At 51.6% G+C, this 17,743-nt stretch overlaps 2 protein-coding genes across 5 annotated transcripts; one reads left to right on the top strand and one right to left on the bottom strand.

The window, feature by feature from the left end:
* The first annotated feature begins 438 nt into the window (after window positions 1–438).
* On the top strand, window positions 439–12,258 carry LOC106995235 (uncharacterized). Its single transcript, XM_028841917.2, has 4 exons — window positions 439–4,925; window positions 5,331–5,733; window positions 8,292–8,408; window positions 11,699–12,258. Exons 1-3 carry the CDS (start codon window positions 4,725–4,727, stop codon window positions 8,390–8,392), a joined length of 705 nt encoding a protein of 234 aa, XP_028697750.1. The 5' UTR covers window positions 439–4,724; the 3' UTR covers window positions 8,393–8,408; window positions 11,699–12,258.
* Window positions 6,208–16,413, bottom strand: GDPD2 (glycerophosphodiester phosphodiesterase domain containing 2). Of its 4 annotated transcripts, none has more exons than XM_077988030.1 (17): window positions 16,234–16,413; window positions 14,869–15,010; window positions 14,523–14,636; window positions 14,155–14,258; window positions 13,759–13,852; window positions 13,505–13,564; window positions 13,147–13,245; window positions 12,875–12,968; window positions 12,605–12,750; window positions 12,397–12,479; window positions 12,152–12,302; window positions 9,906–10,127; window positions 9,558–9,706; window positions 7,136–7,283; window positions 6,926–7,008; window positions 6,648–6,676; window positions 6,208–6,554 (listed from the first exon to the last, which is right to left on the bottom strand). In XM_077988030.1, exons 2-17 carry the CDS (start codon window positions 14,947–14,949, stop codon window positions 6,502–6,504), a joined length of 1,710 nt encoding a protein of 569 aa, XP_077844156.1. In that variant the 5' UTR covers window positions 14,950–15,010; window positions 16,234–16,413; the 3' UTR covers window positions 6,208–6,501. The 4 variants fall into 4 exon arrangements, with proteins under 4 accessions (XP_077844156.1, XP_028697749.2, XP_014983118.3 ...); XM_028841916.2 differs by having other exon boundaries at window positions 14,869–14,985; XM_015127632.3 differs by lacking the exon at window positions 14,869–15,010.
* Between the last annotated feature and the right edge of the window lie 1,330 nt (window positions 16,414–17,743).

Below are 17,743 nucleotides of genomic sequence, written 5' to 3'. Positions count from 1 at the left end.
TCCTTCCTTGGCCTTGGTTGGTAGGTGTAGTGGGGGCTTCTCCTTTTTACCGTGCAGGGGTAAAAATTCCAGCTCCCTACTAGGCCTCCACTGATGCCTCCCTAGCTGGAAGGGGCAGAAGTGCCTTTTTACTGTTCCCCAGGTGGGCTTCCACTAACACCACAGTCAGGAGGTAGAGAGATTTTGGGAGGGGAGGAGAGGGAGGCTAGTGGCCTCACTAAATGATATGTTGTGGTGAAAGTCCTGACTCACCACCAGGCCTCCTCTGACACTGACACCACCCAACAGGAAGGGGGTCTTGTTATCCCTTGGGGATGGAAGTTTAGGCTGTATACTCAGCCTTCTCTGACACTACCCCAGAGTACGGGGGAGCCTGGCCAGAGTGAAACTCTGGGTTATCTACTTGGCCTTTGCTGGCTTGGGTGCAGCTAGTTTTTTGTTTTTTTTTTTCTGTGGTGTGTGGTTGCAGTGGGTGGTTACTGTCTAAGAGTTTTCTGTCTGGCCAAACTCCATTTCCTGGTCTTATGGCTAGAGAGAACAGGCCAGTTATTGGTGTTTACATTTTTTTTTTGTCTGTGCCCATTGGCATTTCCAGGCTGCTGGCTTCTCCAGTACCTGGTCTGGAATATTTGATGCAACAAGAAAACCCAGGGAACTCATCACCTCGAGTTCAGGTCACTGGGGTTCCTAGTTAGTCTGCCCCCTTCCTCTTCTTTCATAGTCTTCTTATGTTTGTCTTATATATAATGTCCAGAGTTTTAGCTGTACTTAGTGTGAGGAATAGGGAGAGGTGTGTCTATTCTAACTGGGTCCATAACTGGAAGTCTTCCATCTTTTTTAAAAAATTAACTACATCAAGTTTTTGAAGAGTGCCAGTCAGTTGTTTTGGATTTGTCTTTTTCCTCATGGTGTCATTTATCTCGTTCCTTTATACAGTACTCCCCCTCTTATTCATGGTTTTAACTTTCCATAGTTTCAGTTACCCATGGTCAACTGCAGTCTGAAAATATTAAATGGAAAGTTCCAGAAATAAACTTTTTATAAGTTTTAAATTGTATGCCGTTATGTAATGAAATCTTGTGCTGTCCTGCTCCATCTCACCCAGGATGTGAATCATCCCTTTGTCCAGTGTATCCACACTGCATACACTACACACCTATAAGTCACTTAGTAGCCATCTTGGTTATCACTTCAGAAAAATACAGTATACATAGGGTTTGGTACTATCTGCTGTTTCAGGCATCCACTGGGGATCTTGGAACATACTACCCATGGATAAAGGAGGACTACTGTACCCTGTATTTACTGTAAACTGGAAATTAAAATAGAGGGAATCTTAAATAGGTTGGTCAGGGTAGGCTTCACCAAAAACGTGGCATTTGAGCAAAGAATTGAGGAAGGTGAGGAAGTGAGCCATGCAGAAGAGTAAACCTGGCAAGGGGAGACCAGTGCAAAGGTCCTGGGTAAGGAGTGCAAAGGTCTTGGTAAGGAGTGCATCCGGCTTGCTCAAGGAACAGCAAGGAGAATCAAGTGGCTTTAACAGAGAGTAAGGAGGGGAGAATGCCAGGAGACGAGATCAGAGATTTAATAAGGGACCAGATTGTGTAGGACCTTGTAGACCAATGTAAAGATTTTGGCTTTCCTCTCAGAGAGATGCAGTGCCATTGGAGGGTTTTGTGCAGAGAACTGGCATGATGTGACTTGGGTTTAGCAGGATTGGTATAGCTTCTTTGCGGAGAACAGGCCATGGGGCGAGGGTGGAAGCAGCGAGACTAGTCAGGCAGCTGCTGAAATGATCCAGCTGAGAGGTGGTTGTGCCTTGGACCAGCATAGTAGCACCAGAGATGATGAGAAGTGGTTGGATTCTGGGTGTATGTTGAAGGGAGAGCTGAAAGGATTTGCTGACAGACTGGATACAAGGTGTGGTTCCAAGGATTTTTTGCCAGGACAACTGGAGATGTGAAATTGCCATCAATTGAGATAAGGACAGTTTTAGGAGGGGTCATTTTTTGGGGAAAAGGTCAGCTGTTCAGAAATGAGCATGTTGGGTTTGGGATGTTTATTAGATATCCAATTGGAGATGAACACAGGCCCTGTCACCAAGGTGCTCAAAGTGAGAGAAATGGAAATATGGAAGCAGATCATTACCATACCCGTGAAAAGCGGTATTTCAGGAGGGTGTATAGAAAAGCAAGTTATCAGTTCTGCTTGTTGGGGGGAAGGGGACTTAAGAAAAGTTTCACAAAGGAGATGATATTTTCAGTTTGGTCCCAAAGGGTGACTGGGCGTTCATTAGGCAGAAAAAAGAAATGTATTGTTTTCTGTACTCCTAGAACTGGCACACAGTGATTGCTCAATCAGACCCAATCCAGTCACTATTTTTGTGTTTGGACATTACTTAACCTCTCTGAGACTTGGTATTGTAATCTGTGAAAAGGAAATAATCACAATGTTCTTGTGAGGGTTGAATGTAGAACACTTAGCACACTGCGTGGTACATAGTGGGTTAGTGTTAATTATGGTCAAATGAATGGATGAATATCTTCCTTAATGACCAAATCTAGGCTGGGCTGGTAACCCAGGAGCCTAGGCTTTTATATGATTAACAGTTTGTCAATAGAGATTGCTAGACTCCTTTCAACCTCTGAACTGCTCTGATTGAAAAATAAGCATTGATAAGCCTCGATTGAATGGAGAGGGTCAAACTGTCCTCCTCAGGCCCCTTCCTTATCCCCTTTTTTGTCCTATCCCCTTTAACAGGTTCCTTCCTCCCTTCCTCCCACCCTCCCTCTCTCTTCATTTTTTAATGATTGTGAGCAAAATCCCTTCAGATTCATAGCGAGCTTCTCCTCATTCCATAGGCTCCCTGCCGCTCAGACTGGACTGGGTTGACAAGGCTGGGAGGAGGTCAGCCACACTGAGACACTGTGACACTTAACTAGGGAACCCCCCTCCCAACTGCCAGGGCTCCAGTCTGAGACCCCAGGGAGACAGTCGCCCCCTACGGACCAAAAGCAGCCCCACACCGCTGCAGGCAGCTCTGGTTGCTAGGCAACCAGGCGATGGAGGACTTCAGGAAGGGATTTTCAAGCAGAGAGACCATTTCTCTCCCCTTCCACCGCCTCTCCTGCTCCTTCAGCAAATAGACGGGGTTGAGACCGCGGTCCGCTGCTGTCTGATAAACTGGGCTCATTCTTGAAAATAGAGTTTCACTGGGTGACCTCCATTTTGTGTGTGGTGAAACGATCTCTCTTGCCCCAAATGTGGTTTCATCTGGGGGCTGGAGACTCGGGTCGCTGAAGGTGGAAGTTTCTGATTTGCAAGGAGGGGAGGAGCATTGTTGTGGGTGTGCACCCTTAGTCAATGGGAATTCTAGCAAATTGAGCTTGCGTGGGAATAATTTTGATCAGTCCATCAAGATTTCCTCACGATTCCCAGTGTATACATTAGGAATCTCTTACGTTAGCCCATTAAAATAAAAAGGTCCATTGGAATGACAATATATAAAGGATCATTCATACCTCATTGGGGACAAGTTTTCCGTGGCTTTCATGAATACGGTTTCTCTCCAGACAAGGGAGAGATCATGAGGTCTGTGAATCCCTGTGAGTAGGGACAGAGCCCAACAAAATGGAAAGAAATAAAAAGAATGGCGGGGTTGGGGGTGTGGTAAGCACAGAATCTGGCAGCTTCTGAGCTCTGTGTCTGGTTTGGGGATCCCCAGCTCTGTGCCCCCTGTGTTAGGACCATGCTGAAGCACTCCATCCTTATGAAGGCTGTGAGGGACCAGAAATCCATAGCTTTTCCTTCTAGTAACCTAGCATTCTGGCCCAGGAGTGGGCCCAGGCAGGCCAAGGCCATGACCAAAACAATCTTTCCACTTGGGACGCATCTCTTCCTTCTCAGCTAGTACAACAGAAGCTTGATTGTGGCAGAGCCCCAAGCCATGGCAAGCTTAGGGGAGAGCTGTGCCCAGGAGTCTCCTCGTGGGCTTTCCCTCCAGAGTTCCAAGGTAGAGATACCAGGGTGAGGTAACTGGCAGCCAGAGAGCATCTGGCCCAGCCACTGCTCAGTCCACATCTCCACAGGGCATGGTGGCAGGGGACGCTTCTTGCTCTCTGTGTTTCCAAACTGAACTGGGTCGGGGCTGTGCTCCTGCTCTATTAATAGCCCCCTAGCCCAGCCTGCTAGCCCCAAACCCGGATGCCAGGAGCGGTGAGTCAGCAGCTAAAAATAACGAAGAGCAACTACATCCGAACCCCAATGAGCAGCTCCCCCGGGTCCTCCGCCCTTAAGTTTTTGTCAGTGTCAGAATCCAGCCCAGGGCCTATAGGTTAAGCCGCTATAGCTGTCCAGTTCTCCTGGGAAGAGAGTGAGGATTTCCCGTGGCAGGCTCAAGGTTGCGTACCCAAGGCTAGGGGCTAGGAGAAAGGGGTTAGAGGCTGGGGCTGGGTGCTGTCGTTCCGGTTGGGGGGCCAGACGCTGAGGTTAGAGGACCACAGCTGAGAGTGTGAGAGCTGAGAGGTTGGGGCTGCAGGGATGGAGTTACTGGAGGTCTTCAAGGTGAGGTTGGGAGGTGAGGGGAGGAAGAGACTGGGCGATTGGGAAGGGACATTAAAGTAGGGATGGGGGAGGAGGTACGTGCTGAGAGGTGACAGCCGGGCAGTACCAGGCCGACTGGGGGCCCTAGAGCTAAGGCTGGTAGCCAGTCTGACAGAGGGGGTATGGATGGGGAACCGGGAAAAGTAAGGGAACGCTGCTCGAAAAGGCGGAGTGTGGGAGAGACCTGCCCGGTACACAGCGGCGTGGACCCCCAGGAAGACCAGGACCGGAGCACTGATTGCGGCGTTCGTTCTCCGTGCGCCTCCAGCCTCCCCACGCGTCGCATGCTGGCACCCCCGCCCACCGTGCCAGCTGCAGGCCAGGTACGTGGGCGCGGCCGGCCGCCGGAGCCGGAGTGTGCAGTGATACGCAGAGAGGGCGGGGCGGCCAGAAAGGGAAGGGGTGGGCCCGGGAGAAGGGGGCGGGAACACGGATTCAAACTCGCTTGCGTCCAGCCGGAGACCGGAAATGGCCGGGGACTCACTGGGAACTGTAGTTCCCGCGGCTGCCCAGCAACCGAGGGTGGGGGGGGCGAGTCTTGTCCCGATGATGCCAGTGCTGCCCCAGGGTCTGGCGAGAGAGGAGGAACCGAGAACCGGACCTCCCTACCTGGCCAACTCCTTAGTTCTACTTCCCTCCGTGTGGAGATACGAACTAGGTCGAATGTGGGTGTGGCGGAAGACTGTGGGGTCACCACAGAGCCCCTCTTGTCCCCGTTTTTGCCTTAGGCCCTCCCTGCTTCTACTAGACTCTTCATCCTCGGTCAGCTCCGCACTGGCCACCTTAGCTGCGGAGCCCAGGGACTCCCGAGCCGCAAACGCATTGGGGAACTTGCTCCTCGAAGGGAAGGCTGGGCCGGAAATTGGACCCTGCTCGCAGCCCAGAGGAGCGAAAACTTGTGGAAATCGGACCTTGCCCTCGGAGTCCTGAGTCAAGGACACGAGTCCCCAAGCGGCACGGAAAACAGGTGGCATTCAGCAAATACGTCACGGCGACAACGGATGCGGCCCTCCTCTTGGGGCGGCCACAAGGTGGAGCTACAGCGCAACCCTGCACCGCGCGCCTGGCCTCCGGACGCCCCCGAGGTGGCTGCTCTCCCGCGGGCCTCCCGCGAGTCCTTCATTGCCGCAGGTGATTCTCCTCCCACCTCCAGTCCACCTCCTCCCATCTCCCCATGATGGCCCCTCAAGGTCGTGTCCCATCCAACCACAGATGGAAGGTGCTTCCTCTCCCCAGCCCCTGAGCCAAAAAGATTAGGCTGTGACCAAATGGAGATTACATTCTTTGAGTAACAGATTAAGACAAGATACAGGAACCAACCTGCCTTGAAGAAAAGGCTGCGCACAGCAAAAAGCCACCTGTAAGCACAGAATTACATGGCTAGACGGGCTCTTCAGCTTCTGGCCTCTAGGCACGAAAACAGCTAAGTTGCAAGGGTCGGGGAAGACAGTATATCGTGGAGTGGCGATGGTGTCTCTATCATCTTACCGTTCTCCGGGAAAGACCATTTCGTTATCTCCTTCAGTCCCTCTTCCAAGCTATTCCCACCCCGACACACCCTGTGCCTTCTATGCAAGAACACGTGCACACAAGTCTGAGACATTATCCGAACAATCTCTCTTTTACTTCCTCTGTTCTAGTTTCATCTGGAGAGAGACCATTCATGACTCACTGTGTTCCCAAACATCTCAGGTCAAAACCCCAAGGGGAGCAGATTCCATAGCAGCTTAGGGAATGCCCATCACCTAGGCAAGGGGCCCTCATGGTTCAAAATCTCCTGTTGGCAAAGCTCCTCTCACTGCAACCCACCACCCCTGAAGCATTCCATTTCAGCTGCTCTCCAACCCTTGCTGTTTGCGCAATGTAGACTGCCTTGGGTGGGGAGGCAGGGCAGGGCATTCACTCCATCATGAAATTGTTGATCCGCGTCAGCAGCACTGCTGTTTCCAAGCCTGGGGAGGAGCGGGAGGGTAGGTCATCTAGGGAGTTAAGCAAGGGGAAAGCTACAGGAGGAGAAATATGAGGTGAGGGGAGAAAGTTCTTACCAGTTTTCCCTCTCTTCTTAACAAATCTCCTGTGGGGAGAAAAGCTTCCCATTGTGAGTTCAGCTAGCTTCAAGCAGGCCCTTCCAGCCCCCACACCTGCTCCCCTAAGTGCTTTTCCCATGTTCAAGCCAATTTGATAGTATAAGGAAGGGCCTAAGAATCTCAAAGGAACTAAACAGACCCTCAGCCCTGGGCAGCATATGTGAGTCTGAAGCAGCCTCATCACCAGGGCCCTGGAGAAAGTAAGGACCCAGAAAGCTGAGGCACAAAGCACTCACCTTTGGAGGAGGAAGGTCCACAAAAGCAGCGTGGTGGAGACAGAATTGGTAATGACCCATATGATTAGGTAGGTTTGAGGGGTCTGTGAAAATAGGAAAAGGTCCCAAGGGTAGTATATCAGGGGAAATAAGTAAGGAAGAGAGGGACAGAATTAAGGAAAACCAGGGATGGGAGAAAAAGAGGAGAGGTGACAGTCCCAGGGCCCTTACAATAAGCCAGATAGGGTAATGCATCTGCTGCAGCAGCTGGCAGTCGTTGGTGGTGACCGAATCCACCCCTGCACACCAAAGCAGGGAGAAGAGCCAGGGTTTGTTCACTACAAATAGGTTCACCGAGACATTATCCTTGTGCAATGCCCTGTGAAGGTGGGAAAGAAAATAGGGAACATCCAGAATCATGGTGCACGGGACCTGGGAGGCAGCCCCCTGCCTGTGCTTGAATCTACAGTGCCACTGCCAAGGAGGTGTCAGCTCTGCCTTTCCATAGCAGCCCCTGACCAACAGTGATTTTCCTTTCATAGCTGAGCTCTGTCTTCTGGTGGATTCCGCCCATGGGTACTAGCTTTGCTATCTGGGGCCACACAATGTCTCTCTCCCCTGGGTCCTGAGCAGAGGCCCTGTCTCCCTGAGCCTTCTCTAGGCCCCACAGCTCCAGCTCCTTCAGCCATTACTCTTATTATTTCCTTCCCTGTACAAGCCTCTCTAATACGATATATTCCAATTTATCAATGTTCCTTTGAAAATATGGGGCCTGTCTCTGAAAATAATATCCCAAATAGGCTTGGACCAGCCTTTTTTTTTCGAGACAGGATCTTGCTCTGGAGTGCAGTGGCACAGTCTTGGCTCACTGCAGCCTCGACCTCCTGGGCTCAAGTGATCCTTCTGCCTCAGCCTCCAGAGTAGCTAGGACGATAGGTTGGCACCACCATGCTCAGCTAAGTTTTTTTTTTTTGGTAGAGATGGGGTTTTGCTATGTTGCCCAGGCTGGTCTTGAACTCCTAGGTTCAAGTGATCCTCCCACCTTGACCTCTCAAAGTGCTGGGATTACAGGTGGGAGCCACCATGCCTGGCCAACTTGGGTCAGCTTTGAATAGAGCAAAACTATCTCCTCCTGTCCTCTGGGCACTATGCCTGTATTCAGGTAGCCCAGAGTCAGGTTAGCCTTTGGCAATGTTACATCCCACTGATGACTCACTACGTATACTGTTCGATAAAAGCCCTGATCTTTTTCACACACGTTCCTGTTGATGCCAGTGTCTCCTCTCTGGTCTTCATGCAACTGAAATTCTTTTGGGCCCCAAATAGAGGTCTTTACATCTATCCCTGGTGCATATCATCTTGCTAGATTTGGCCTATCTTTTCACAGCACCTAGACCTTTCAGGGCATCGATTCCATCATCAGTGTATTCATCACCAATTCACATCATTTGGAAACGTGATCAGCAGTTGATTAGCAGCTGGTGTTGACCAGGACAAGACTAAGGTGAGAGCCAAACCCTATGTCATGTCTTCCTCTTTGGGGATAACTTGGGGAAAGAAATACTTATATAGCTAGGTGAAGTGGCTCATGCTTATAACCAGGAGGCTGAGGGCGGCAATGGCTCAGGCCTGTAATCCCAGCACTTTGGGAGGCCAAGGCAGGAAGACTGCTTGAGGCCAGGAGTTTGAAACCAGCCTGGGCAGGTGGTAGGAACCTGTCTCTACAAAAAAAAAAAAAAAAAAAATAGCCTTGCATAGTGGTGTGTGCCTATAGTCCTAGCTACTCAGGAGGCTGAGGTGGGACAATCACTTGAGCCCAGGCGTTCAAAGCTGCAGTGAGCTATGATCAGGCCACTGCACTACAGCCTCGGTGACAGAGCGAGACCCTATCTCTAAAAAAATTTTTTTAATTAAAATTCAAATTAAAAAAAGAAATATGTATGATAACTGGGCTATCATTCAGTTCACATTTTTCTATCTGAACACAAGGACCTTATAAGAGGCTTTAGCAACCAGATGCTTTGAAGTCCGTCATGGTTCAGCTGGGTCAGCTTCTGGGGTTCAGCTCACATCTGGGACTCTCCCCGATTCATGCTGTCTTACCCTGATCTCTTTGTTGTGGAATAAAATCCTTCCCATGGCCTACAAGGTCCTACCCAATTTGACCCCTGCCTGCTTCTCTAGCTTCCCCTTCCCCTTGCTCATTAGGCTGCCGTTCCTGTTCTGCAGCTCGTAGTTAGCTCCTTGCGACCATTCAGGTCTCAGCTTAGATATCACCTCTTTAACCAGCCTTCCTAATGTGGCTGCACCCACCTCCCTGCTCCAGCCCATCACTCCCAAACCTAACCACTCTTCTACATCTCTCTGTTTTGTCTTCATAACACTTTTTCACTTTCCAATATGCATGTATTTTGTTAAGTGACTTATTCTCTGTTTCTTTCAGTAGTACATGCATTCCACAAAAGCAGGAACCTTGTCTGTCTCATTCGTGTTGTGTCCCCAAAGCCTGCAATACTACCTGATACATGGCAAGTGTTCCGTAAATACTTGTTGTATGAGTGAATGAATGAAGAGGCTTTGCTCTCCCTGAATTGGTTCTTCCCTGCCATTAAGCCTCATGTGATCCCCTTGGTTCCTTTCCTCTAGCGCTCACTTGATATCCAATAGTGGCAGATCTTGATAGGGGAGGTTGAGAAACTGGGGCCTCTCAGTTCTGTTGCCTCCCTGATGTCCATATATCTGGCGCATTCCAGGTGCCCGTCGTTGGACATTAGCACGATCTTCATCTGGTAGCCAAAAGACCTGTGGTTCAGGAAGGATGGGTGTGAAGCTGGGGAAGACCTAGGGATTCCAAGGGCAGGGACGGGGCAGAGAGGTTTGACCACAGAATGGGGTATGTGAGCTGGGGCAGGGCCCTGGGGCTAGGGGCAGCCTCAAAATCATCATCATCATCATGGCCTAGGGAAGGCAGGGTGGGGAGAGGGGGTCCTGGAAACATCACCATGGTTTGGGGCACCCTTGCATTCAGCACAGTCTCCAATGTCTGGATCACAAAAGTGTCATAGTATGTGTGGTTTTGTGGGGGTCGGCGCAAGTCGAACATGATGGAAAGGTTGAGGGCTGCGGCTTCCTCCAATAGCTCTTCTAATGCTGGTACTGTCTGATTCTCAGCCTCTTTCTGATCAGGGCCTGCCAGCGGTTTGGCACCCCAGAAGGGTCGCCTCTATAAGAAAGAACAATTATTTCAAGACCAGAAGAGGCCTCCCGGCCTTGCCCCCATCCTCACTATCTTCACTCATATCTTCCACTTGGTGTCCAGCTTCTTTCCACCTCTGAGCCAGGGCCTTTTTCCAAACCGTGGCCTTCTTCCAGACCATCTAACAACTTACTCTGTGACCTCAACCTCCTGCCCTTCCAGTTTCCTAACTTCCTCTCTCCCACTACATCTTCTCGTTGGTCTCGAGGAGACCTCTGCAATCTTGACGCTTTGGTTTCTTCCCAGTTCATCAGCCCCTTTCTAGCTGCACCTACATCCCCTACCCATGGTTCATCCACAGCTTGAACTACTTTTCCATAGCACTCTCAGCTCCCTTTCTGTCCCACTTGCCCTACAACTCCCAGACTGATTCAATTGTACAATTGTCTGCCTCCTCTACCACTAGAACTGGGGACTGAGCACTGCCACGGGCAGAGTACAAAATGTGGGCTCTTGGCACTGCAGTCCTTATTTTTCGCTCTCAGCACTGTTTAGCAATCCTTTTACTTGCTTTTGATTTGCTCCCTCTTCCATTCCCCCTAGTGTTATTCCCAGCCTCTGCTACTCTCCTCTCCTCTCCTTATTCTCAATGAATGACCTCACTTCCTATTTGCTGACATGGATAAAGCTAGCTATCTAACACTTATTAAGTACTTACTATGTGCCAGGCAGTGTTCTGAGTACTTTATGTGTATTAACTGATTTAATCCTCCCGATAACCCTACAAGGTAGGTACTGTTATTATTCCCATTGTACAAATGAGAAAATTGAGGCACAGAGAGACTTAAGAAATGCTGCCTCGGGTCACACAGCCAGTAAGTGGTGGAGCCAGGGTTTAAACCCAGACATCCTTTGCTCTTAATCACTCTGATCTGATATGATGTAAAGAATTAAATGGAAAAGAAGCAAATTGCAAAAGAGTCTGTGTAATGATTCTATTTGTGCAAAATAGAGAGAGACTGTGTGTTTGTGTATGCAGATGCACCTTGACTTATGATGGGGTTGTATCTTGATAAACCCATTTTTTAAGTTGAAAAGATTGAAAATCAAAAATGCATTTAATATACCTAACCTACTAAATATCCTAGCTTAGCCTAGCCTACCCTAAGTGTGCTCAGAACTTACATTAGCCTACAGTTAGGCAAAAATCATCTAATACAAAACCTATTTTGTAATGAAGTATTGAATATCTCATGTGATTTATTGAATATTGTACTGAAAATGAAAAACAATTGTCATGTGGGTACTCTAAGTATAGTTTCTACTGAATGTATATCAATCTCAAATCATCATAAAGTAAAAAAATCATTAAGTGGAACCTCAGAAGTCGGGAACTGTGTGTGTGTCTGTGTGTGTGTATCCAACTGTTAACAGTGAATATTTCAGAGGGATTGGACTATGGGAGACTTTGATTTCCATGTTATTTCTTATTTCTCTGATGTTTTACTTTTTACAATGAACATGTATTACTTTTACAATCAGGGAAAGAGGAACTGAAAAAATTCAATATCCTTTTAAATATTTTGTACCACTTACAGGATTGAAGTTGACACTTCTGGGCCAGGCATTCGGAGATCTTCAAGGCCAAGCCTCTGCTCCCTACCACTCCCATGAATTGTCTCTCTCAGTTACATTCAGCCACACTTTATTCCTGGAAACACCCTTTTTCAGACTTCTGGGTTTTACATGTCCTCTTCCCTCTGATGGAGTTCCCGTTCCCTGCTTTGTGCATCTTAGGAGAAGACTCTCATCTTCTCCTGTATGAATCCACTCCTGATTCTCTCCCAGGCAGGAAAATGTTTTTCTTGCTCTGGGTTTCCTGAATCGTCTGCTGCCTAGGCTCTCTACTAGGTGGAAGTGACTTGAGTGAGAGCACAGACTATGTTCTTATTGCCTAGCACAGGGCTGAGCAAATGCTTATCAACAGAATGAACTCTGCCCTCTCTGAGTGTCCCTGTAGGTGGCTGCCTCTTTGCAGAGGCTGTCCTCACCTCTAGGAACCAGGACCCAGCATTGAGTCTCTTCAGTTCAGCCCAGGAGAAGTCACTGCTGTGGGCTGTGATTCGGGTTGGGAATACAGAGGCTACATTCGTGGTCCTGCTCAGGTGCTCATCATGCATGAGGAAGGGGACCCCGTCGGAGCTGAGGGCACAAGGGGTGTCAGAGGGCCAAGCTCTGGGGCTGGTCATCATATCCTTCAGCGCCCCCAGGTCCCCTAAGCCCCAGCTTCCCTCACCTGACCATCACATCAGTCTCAAACACAGTAGCTCCGCATTCAGCTGTCTTCCGCAAGGACATCAGGGTGTTCTCGGGAGCCAGCTGTGAAAGGGAATAGGCGATGAGGTAGCAGGGGAGGGTGGGAGACTGGGAACCCACAGGCCTGGCCGCTGTAGCGTGGACGAGCAGACCTTCCTGACCCTCCCAGCATTCTGTCCAACACTCACCATGGGGGCCCCTCGGTGTCCCACCAGCCCAGGTTTGGGTGGTAAGTCACTGGGTTCCATGATGCAGGGTGAGGAGATGCATAGTGGGGCCAAGTAGATGACCAGGACAACTCCAAAAAATAGGAGCAGTAGCAGAATCTTGGGACCTGTGGGGAGTGGGGGACAGGCTTTCAAGAATGGGCAAGGGGAGAGCTCTGGGGACGGAAGGCAGAGTGCAGGTGGCAGAGCAGGAGTGGCCAGCAAGGGTGAGTGGGGCAGTGGCATTGGCACCTCTTCGGTGGATACGGTAGAAGGTATCAGCCACAGGCCAGGCCAGGAGGGTGATTCCAGCGGCTGCTCCAATATGAAGGAATGGGGCTGTGGCCTGTGGACAAGAGCTGGTGAGGCGGGCTCTTCTCCAGTGCCCCTCCCCGCTTTCCTCTTAGGGCCTGACTGCTGGAGTTGAGAGCTACCTGTAGTCTTGGGGGAATAGGAGCAAGATATGTTCTAGAGTTGGCTGCAAGCCAAGGCTCCTGCCTAGACACTGGAGATTGGCCACTCACCTGCAGTGACACACGCAAGCTATGCCACTCCTGCTGCCATTGGATGTCCAGTCCCACAAGGCCAGCGGCCACAAGTAGCATAATGAGGAGCAGCAGCACCTGGGGGCCCAGGGATGAATGAGGCCTCTTGGTCAATTTGGGCTTATGGTCGGTGAGCTGCTCCTTCACTCTCTGGAGAGGGGACTCGACCCTTCCCTTCCCCTGACACATCTACTTTCCTCCTTTCACTCAACAAATACTGGGCTTCAGGTCCTGGGCTTGACCCCCCGGGGGTATAAAAGTGAGGTCCTCAGCAAATAGCCAGCCAAGTGCTGGGCCCAGTGGCCCCCTCTCCCATGCATTCCCATCCCTACTGTACCTTGTGGAGGCTGTGCAGATGCAGGGGCTGTCTACAAAGCCGCAGGAGCAGGGCCAGGACCTGGGGGCAGAGAGTGGTGGGACTGATGGGGCACCAAGAGGGGAGCAAGGTTACTGAGGTGGGCTTCCCAGGCTGGTACCTCCCTCCTGCCCAAGAATTAGCCCCTCCCTCAGTGGCCAGGATGAGAATAGGGAGCTAGAACTAAGCAGGAAGGAAGGCAGAGGTGGGGTTAGGCCAGCGGCCTCCAGACCCACCAATAGCAAGGATGCATATGTGACCAGTAGAGAGATGACCAGGAGGAATGCCAGGGACCAGTCCATCCAGTGTCCCCAGCGGCGGAAGAGGAATCTGTGGGAGGGGAGAGGGAAGTGTCCAAGTGGGGGAAGGGGTGTCAATAGTGGCCTGAGGGGAGGTGGGGTGGGTGGATCCAGGAGGACTAGAAGGGAGTGAGTTCTCCTCACGGGGCCAGGGGCTCCAAGGATTGAGATTTTGTGGAGGGATTTTCTAAGGAGATTGGGTAGCAGCAGAGCTGGGTTTGAGGAGCTGGGCAGGGCTGGGGGATGACTGGCAGTGGGGCACCTAGGGGTCCCAGGGTGGGGAGCAGGTTGACATGTATGCTGGGGAAGCGGCGGGGGGAATCCATGACACACTCATTGAAGTTGTGCAGGTCATTGAGAAGGACGAGCCCGATGTACAGCCAGCCCAGGGAGAGTAGGAAGGTGAGGAAGAGCAGGCCAAACCAGATACAGTCACACTGCAAAGGGGCAGGAGAGAAACTCACAACCAATACCTACTTGAAGCTCAGAGTCCCCAGCAGGTGGCAGCTGAAGGGAGCTGCCTGCCCCGTGTTGGGCTGCTCTGCTCAGGGGGCAGCTCTTTCCATATTTTAGGGAGATTTTCTTCCTGGGAGAGAGAGCCCCTTCCCCCAAGCTGTCTATGAGCACAATTGGCCTTCTTATCCCCTCCAGTGGGCCTCTGCCTTCTGACTTCCAGCCTCCCCCCTCTATCCCTACTCCACCTTGCTGGTTTGCATCCTCTCTCTGGGGCATTTCCTCCAGTGGCAGCTATACAGGCAGTGGAGGCAGCGGGCCCAGACGGAGCAGCAGCCGGGGGACTCAGCCATGGTGAAGGCCTGGGGGAAGGGACACTCAACCATCAGGGACCCTGGCAGAGGGCAGATCCCAGTCCCCCTCCCAGTGTATCTGAGGAGCCCGGGGGAGGAGCAGAGGCCTGGGCCGCTGCTCAGCAACGGAGGTCACGGGGCAGGCCCAGAGTGCCAGACTGGATGAGGCGAGCAGCCCCAGCTGCAAGCCTGGCAATGGGAGACAATCTCCAGAGCCTTCGTTTCCCTTTAATCTTGGTACCTGGAGAGTCAGTGGGACACCCAAGAGGTCCAGCCTCTTTTCGGGCAGGATGCATATCCACTGTCTCCAGCTTCTCCCCATTTAACAGCACACACCTCTGGGGATGGAGTGCTTGCCCTGGGGGTAAAGAACTCAAGAGAAACTGCCCAGGGTGGGGCAAACTCAGTTCAGCAAGTTAAAGCAGGTTTGGCCAAGCTGGAGGCAGCCCCATGCTGAATTGCTTTCCAGCCCAGGAAGCAGAAGTAACCTGAAGCAAAGGTTCCAGTTCTGACCTGGGGCTAATGAAGGCCCAGCTAGTTGGCCAGTTGCTATGGTTATAGAGATTATTCAGATCACAAATCTCTGAAAGATCCTCTGTGTCCACCTCCCAGGGGACAGAGGGCACTGCCAAGAAGAGGAAGACTTGAGGTGAACGTGTTGCCTGGGTCACTCCCAGTCTTCTAAAGGAATCTTTGGATTTTCAAAATCCAAAGCCTCCCCCTCAAGTCCTGCCCTTTCCTGCCCAGTCATCCCCCCACCCCAACCAGAAGCCCAGACCCGCCTTCAGGAGCCCCACCCTCTAAGTTAGCTTTGGTCAAAGGACAACAAACGCAGGGCAAAGGTGTGAATGCGGGGTGTGGTTGTCTTGGGGCAGGGGACCCCTGTACCTTATGCTTCTGGGTTTGGCTGACTGAGCTGATCCCCAGACTTGGCTGGGTATGTGACTGATTCTACACGAGAGGGTGTGCGATTTGTGTCAGCATTTGTACTTGTGTTTGCACAACTGGCTGTCGGTACAATACGATTTCAGGTGACTTTGAGTATGTAAAGGAGCCCCTGGATACACCCAAAGTGTGTGAGCATGTGTGCATGTGGGCTGAGGGACAGGACCCCTTGTCCTCCGAGCTCCCCAGAGGCTATGGAGTCTTAGAGGGGTGCACAGTGGCTGGGTCCGGTAAGGAGGAAGGTGTGGCTGCTTCTGAACTGCCCTCTTTATGCTGCCTTGGGAAAGGAGGGTTAGGGTAGGGGTGAGGAGCTGGAGCTGGGGGAAGGAAATCTCTCCCCTCTCTGAGACCCTTCCCGGTAAAAAGCCAACCCAAAGGGAAGCCCTTGCCTCTGCCCATCTTGGAGCTGGTTTGATAGCCTGCCCTAAGCTCTTGCCTCCCCTGGGGTCCTACCCCTGTGCCCCAGACACTGCCTTCCAGAGTCCCCTCCCTTCAGGAGCTGTCTGTAGGATGGGATCAGGGTCTGAGCAGCCTGAAAACCCCAAGTAGGGGAGCTGACAGGGGTGCCATTCAATCCCCCGGTCCAAGCCCAGCGGGATGGAGCTGGTCTCTGCTCCACAGCTCCCATCTGTAGCCCCCCAGCCTTCCCGAGCCCTCACACCTTTGCTCAGTGGCAGCTCCGCTCCACTCTGCTCTCTGCACTGCTTCCCAGCTCCTCTCCGAGTGGTCTGCCTCCTCCCTTTTTCAGTCGTCGGTTCAGCCCTATGAGTCAAACAGGTGGCACTGTTGCCACCTACAGGAGGCTGTGTGGGTCCTCTCCCTAGGCCTGCAGCTGCTCTGTGGCCTGGGCACAGCCCGGGTGGGAAGATGGAAGGCAGGAAGGGGGAGGGAGAGCAAATCTGCTTCTTTACTTGCTGGCGGTCAGGGGGCTTGGGGTGAGGAATTCCTTTGTGCAGCCTTTCCCATCCCTCTGTCCCTCCTCCTGTTCCCCTCCCAGTCACTGCCGGGGCTTTGTCCTGGCTCAGGGAGGCGAGGGCTGAGGGCACAGGCTGGCGGGAAGCTGGGGGGGAGGTGACCACACAACTTTGCAGCTTGGCAGTGAGGAGAAGAGGCCCAGCCAGCCCACTGGAAAGGCGTGTGTGTGTGTGTGTGTGTGTGTGTGTGTGTGTGTGTGTGTGTGTATGTATGTGTGTGTAAGTCTAACATCAAGTCTCAAGCTCCCTGGGAATACAGCCTTGATTCATTAGGCCCCCTCCCCTCTTGAGCTCCTACTTCTAATTCAGCAAGGTGCATGTATAAGAAGCTGCAGCCTGGAGCGGTGTCTCACACCTGTAATCCCAGCACTTTGGGAGGCCGAGGTGGGTGGATCACCTGAGGTCAGGAGTTCAAGACCAGCCTGGCCAACATGGTGAAAAAATACAAAAATTAGCCAGGCATGGTGGTGTGCACCTATAATCCCAGCTACTTGGGAGGCTGATGTGGGAAGATTGCTTGAGCCCGGGAGGTCGAGGCTTCAGTGAGTTGAGATTGTGCTACTGCACTCCAGCCTGGGCAACAGAAGCTACAAGCTACTTCCTGGACAGCAAGTTGCCCTGTTTCTGGACCAGAGGTCCCCATGGGCCTTGTGGATCCTGGGTGACACTAGTAGTTCTCCCGTCTTCCCTCATCACCCGACAGGAGATGCTCATTCAGGACTTGTGTCATTTCTGCTGCCTTGTCCCTAAGGCATATGAGTCTCTTTCCAAGAATCCTTTGAGGAGTGTAGTGTATATTGGGGTCACAGGCTTTTGGAAGATGAACACATACAAAAGATGCTGTTACTATAGCATCAGCGGGGAAGGGCTGGTTAGCACACTATAGAGTTTGCTTAGCGCTAAAGCACAGGGGTCTGGGTGGGATGGGGGCCAGGGGCTGGCTTGATTGACCTCTCCCTCTACATTATGCCTGATGCGGTGACTCGAGGTCTGGGGGCTATTAGTGCAGTGTTGGTAGGAAAGGATGTTTTCTCTGGGGATAAGTCTGCTTACCCCTCCCCCACCACACACTGGCTTTCAAACAGTGAGAAGGAAGACTGGCTCTCTTATGCCAAGAGCTGGCCCCCCTCCCACTCAGCCTTCCCATTGTGTCCAGAGGCTCTAGTTGGCAATGGCAGAGGCTCCTTTGCTCCCTCG

This window comes from Macaca mulatta, chromosome X, assembly GCF_049350105.2.
Source record: "Macaca mulatta isolate MMU2019108-1 chromosome X, T2T-MMU8v2.0, whole genome shotgun sequence".
Lineage (NCBI taxonomy): Eukaryota > Metazoa > Chordata > Mammalia > Primates > Cercopithecidae > Macaca > Macaca mulatta.
This window is presented reverse-complemented; position numbering and strand designations above follow the sequence as displayed.

What these genes read in the sequence shown, in the direction of transcription:
- LOC106995235 (XM_028841917.2), top strand. Translation starts at nt 4,725, where the DNA reads ATGGATGGGGAACCGGGAAAAGTAAGGGAACGCTGCTCGAAAAGGCGG. An exon ending in CCGTGCCAGCTGCAGGCCAG is followed by an intron (nt 4,926 to 5,330) that starts GTACGTGGGCGC and finishes TTTTTGCCTTAG; the next exon opens with GCCCTCCCTGCTTCTACTAG. An exon ending in CGAGTCCTTCATTGCCGCAG is followed by an intron (nt 5,734 to 8,291) that starts GTGATTCTCCTC and finishes ATCTTTTCACAG; the next exon opens with CACCTAGACCTTTCAGGGCA.
- GDPD2 (XM_077988030.1), bottom strand. Translation starts at nt 14,949, where the DNA reads ATGGGGAGAAGCTGGAGACAGTGGATATGCATCCTGCCCGAAAAGAGG. An exon ending in GACACCGAGGGGCCCCCATG is followed by an intron (nt 12,480 to 12,604) that starts GTGAGTGTTGGA and finishes TCCCTTTCACAG; the next exon opens with CTGGCTCCCGAGAACACCCT. An exon ending in CTGGGTCCTGGTTCCTAGAG is followed by an intron (nt 10,128 to 12,151) that starts GTGAGGACAGCC and finishes TCTTTCTTATAG; the next exon opens with AGGCGACCCTTCTGGGGTGC.